General features: G+C 45.8%; 1 protein-coding gene across 1 annotated transcript; it reads left to right on the top strand.

The window, feature by feature from the left end:
- Nucleotides 1-338: 338 nt before the first annotated feature.
- On the top strand, nt 339-710 carry LOC139777623 (uncharacterized). Its single transcript, XM_071715177.1, has one exon. The coding sequence runs from the start codon at nt 339-341 to the stop codon at nt 708-710; it is 372 nt and encodes a 123-aa protein (XP_071571278.1).
- The last annotated feature ends 1,429 nt before the right edge of the window (nt 711-2,139 follow it).

Genomic DNA, 2,139 nt, shown 5'->3' with positions numbered 1-2,139 from the left:
CACCAGTTTGGGCGGGCCGACTGATGGCCGACCGCCGCAGCATGGTCCTGCTACCCTGCTACACAGGTCGCAGTGCCGCGTGACTATCAGAATGGCCCGCGGCTACAGGACGTCCTATGCGGCGACGATGGCAGTGGCCGGGCTGCCCCCTGCGGAGCTCCTCGCTGAATCACACGCCGATGTGTACTGACAGAAGCGGGAGCTCCGCAAAAGGAGAGTAGAAATATCGGCCAGGATAGTCAAGATACTGAAGGACCAGCTCGACGGTCCATGCTTGTGAAATGAAGGGATCTGCTAGCAGATCTGAGGACCCCCGGACTGCGGACTGTCGAGGCCACATGACCCTACAAGCCTGGGTGGACAGAGCCTGTGGCGGGTTTATATTCCGGCTGATGCAGATGTTGACGGGGCATGGTTACTTTGGAGACTACCTGTGTCGGATCAGAAGAAAGCGCATGACACGATATCATTATTGTGGTGATGACCGAGACATGGCACAGCATACGCTGGAGGTGTGCCCAGCGTGGGTACAAGAGCGCCGTGTCCTCGTCAACCAAGTTAACGAAAACCTCTCGCTTCCACGCATCATTGTGGCGATGCTGGAAAGGGAGGATTCCTGGAGGACGGTCCTCTCCTTCTGTGAGACAGTAATGTCCCAGAAGGAAGCGGCCAAGATGGAGTGTCGCGGTGAAAAGCGGCATCTCTTTTAGAGAGTAGGAGGTGGAGCTGCGAGGGCGCGCAGACAGCGTCGCCCCCGCGTATCTACATCACCATCCAATGGGAAATGACACGGATAGGGGAGGAGATAATCGGCCCTCGGTCCTCCTCCCTTTTCCAGTACTACACGCGGCGGACCGGCTACGTTGGCTGGCCCTCGAACTAATATAATGTGCATGCCTGGGGAGGAAGGATCCACAGCTGGGTGTTTCCTTCCTCCCTAAGGGCCGTGTGGGCCGGGGCTCAAGCGGGAAATCTTGGGTCCCAACCCCGTCTCTACCAACACTCGAGGAAGCACTGAGAGAGGGTAGGGGGAAGATCACTCTGATCGTCTCTACTCGCCGCAAAAGAAAGGCATCCCAAATTGGAACACCAGGGTCCAACAACATTCGACATGCCCGACGAAGAAAATGAGAATGGGCGGGTGGTACACTGGAAGTAATGCAAACGCTAGTTCTCGGTGTGCCCCCAACCGCCTGAGGTAAGTCTCAGACGGGTTTCAGCCGATGAAAATCTATCATATTTCTTGGTCTCTCCTCGGAGACCAGGAAGACCTATGAAGGTTCCTCCCGTAAAAAAAATCTTGGTGATCAGAAAACCTATTTCATATTCTATTTCAATATTTGATTGTAACTTATTAATAAAGCTTTTCTAGTCAAACTTTACATGTGTTTATAATTTTGTAATAAAGCTTTTCTAGCCAAATTTTATATACTTTTTTTTATTTTTACTTGTAGAATATGTTCCCGCAGTTTGTCGGGTAAATGGGATACCCTGTATAATTTTATTATAAACAAAGTTGGGAATGTTACCTTATAAAAATAACGCGTTACCGTTACCGTTACTTCTTGTAAAACATAATTCGTTACCGTTATCGTTACTGAGAAAGTAACAATTCGTTACTTTTTCATTACTATTTTATAATATTATAATAAAATATTTGAGAAGAAAAACGGGCTAATTAAGAGCCATTCGCTGTTGACGGTGCGTGAATATTTATTCTTTATTTAATATTTTTTGCCCACGAATAACAAGATATTTATTAATTAAAGGATAGAGCCTCTCTAGTTCATAAGGAGCACTGTTGGTCATGAGTGTCGGAAGCTAACAGTTAGCTTCTTGTTCCTTAATTAATAAATATCTCGTCATTCGTGGGCGGTAGCGTTGGTCATAGAATAAACACATCTTATCACACACAAACGCTGAAGATGGTCCGAATAGGGACCAAAACGTACAAAAAATATTAAATAAAGAATAAGTATTTACGCAACATCAACAGCGAATGGCTCGTAATTAGCCCGTTTTCCTTTATGTGTAGATTTCCAACAGAGCCCCAACACTCCAATTTAAAATATTTGACTTTAAAATTAAATTATTTATTAATCAATATTAAGTTTAATAATTAATATTCAATCTTTAAAT

The sequence above is a fragment of the Temnothorax nylanderi genome, unplaced genomic scaffold (assembly GCF_030848795.1).
Source record: "Temnothorax nylanderi isolate EJ_2023f unplaced genomic scaffold, tnyl_v1.0 TNYL_tig0155_pilon, whole genome shotgun sequence".
NCBI classification, from domain to species: Eukaryota; Metazoa; Arthropoda; class Insecta; order Hymenoptera; family Formicidae; genus Temnothorax; species Temnothorax nylanderi.
Note: the sequence above shows the minus strand (reverse complement) of the source record. Positions and strands in the feature narration are given on the sequence as shown.

Bases quoted from the DNA above. Each gene is read 5' to 3' on its own strand.
- LOC139777623 (XM_071715177.1), top strand. From the start codon at position 339: ATGACCCTACAAGCCTGGGTGGACAGAGCCTGTGGCGGGTTTATATTC.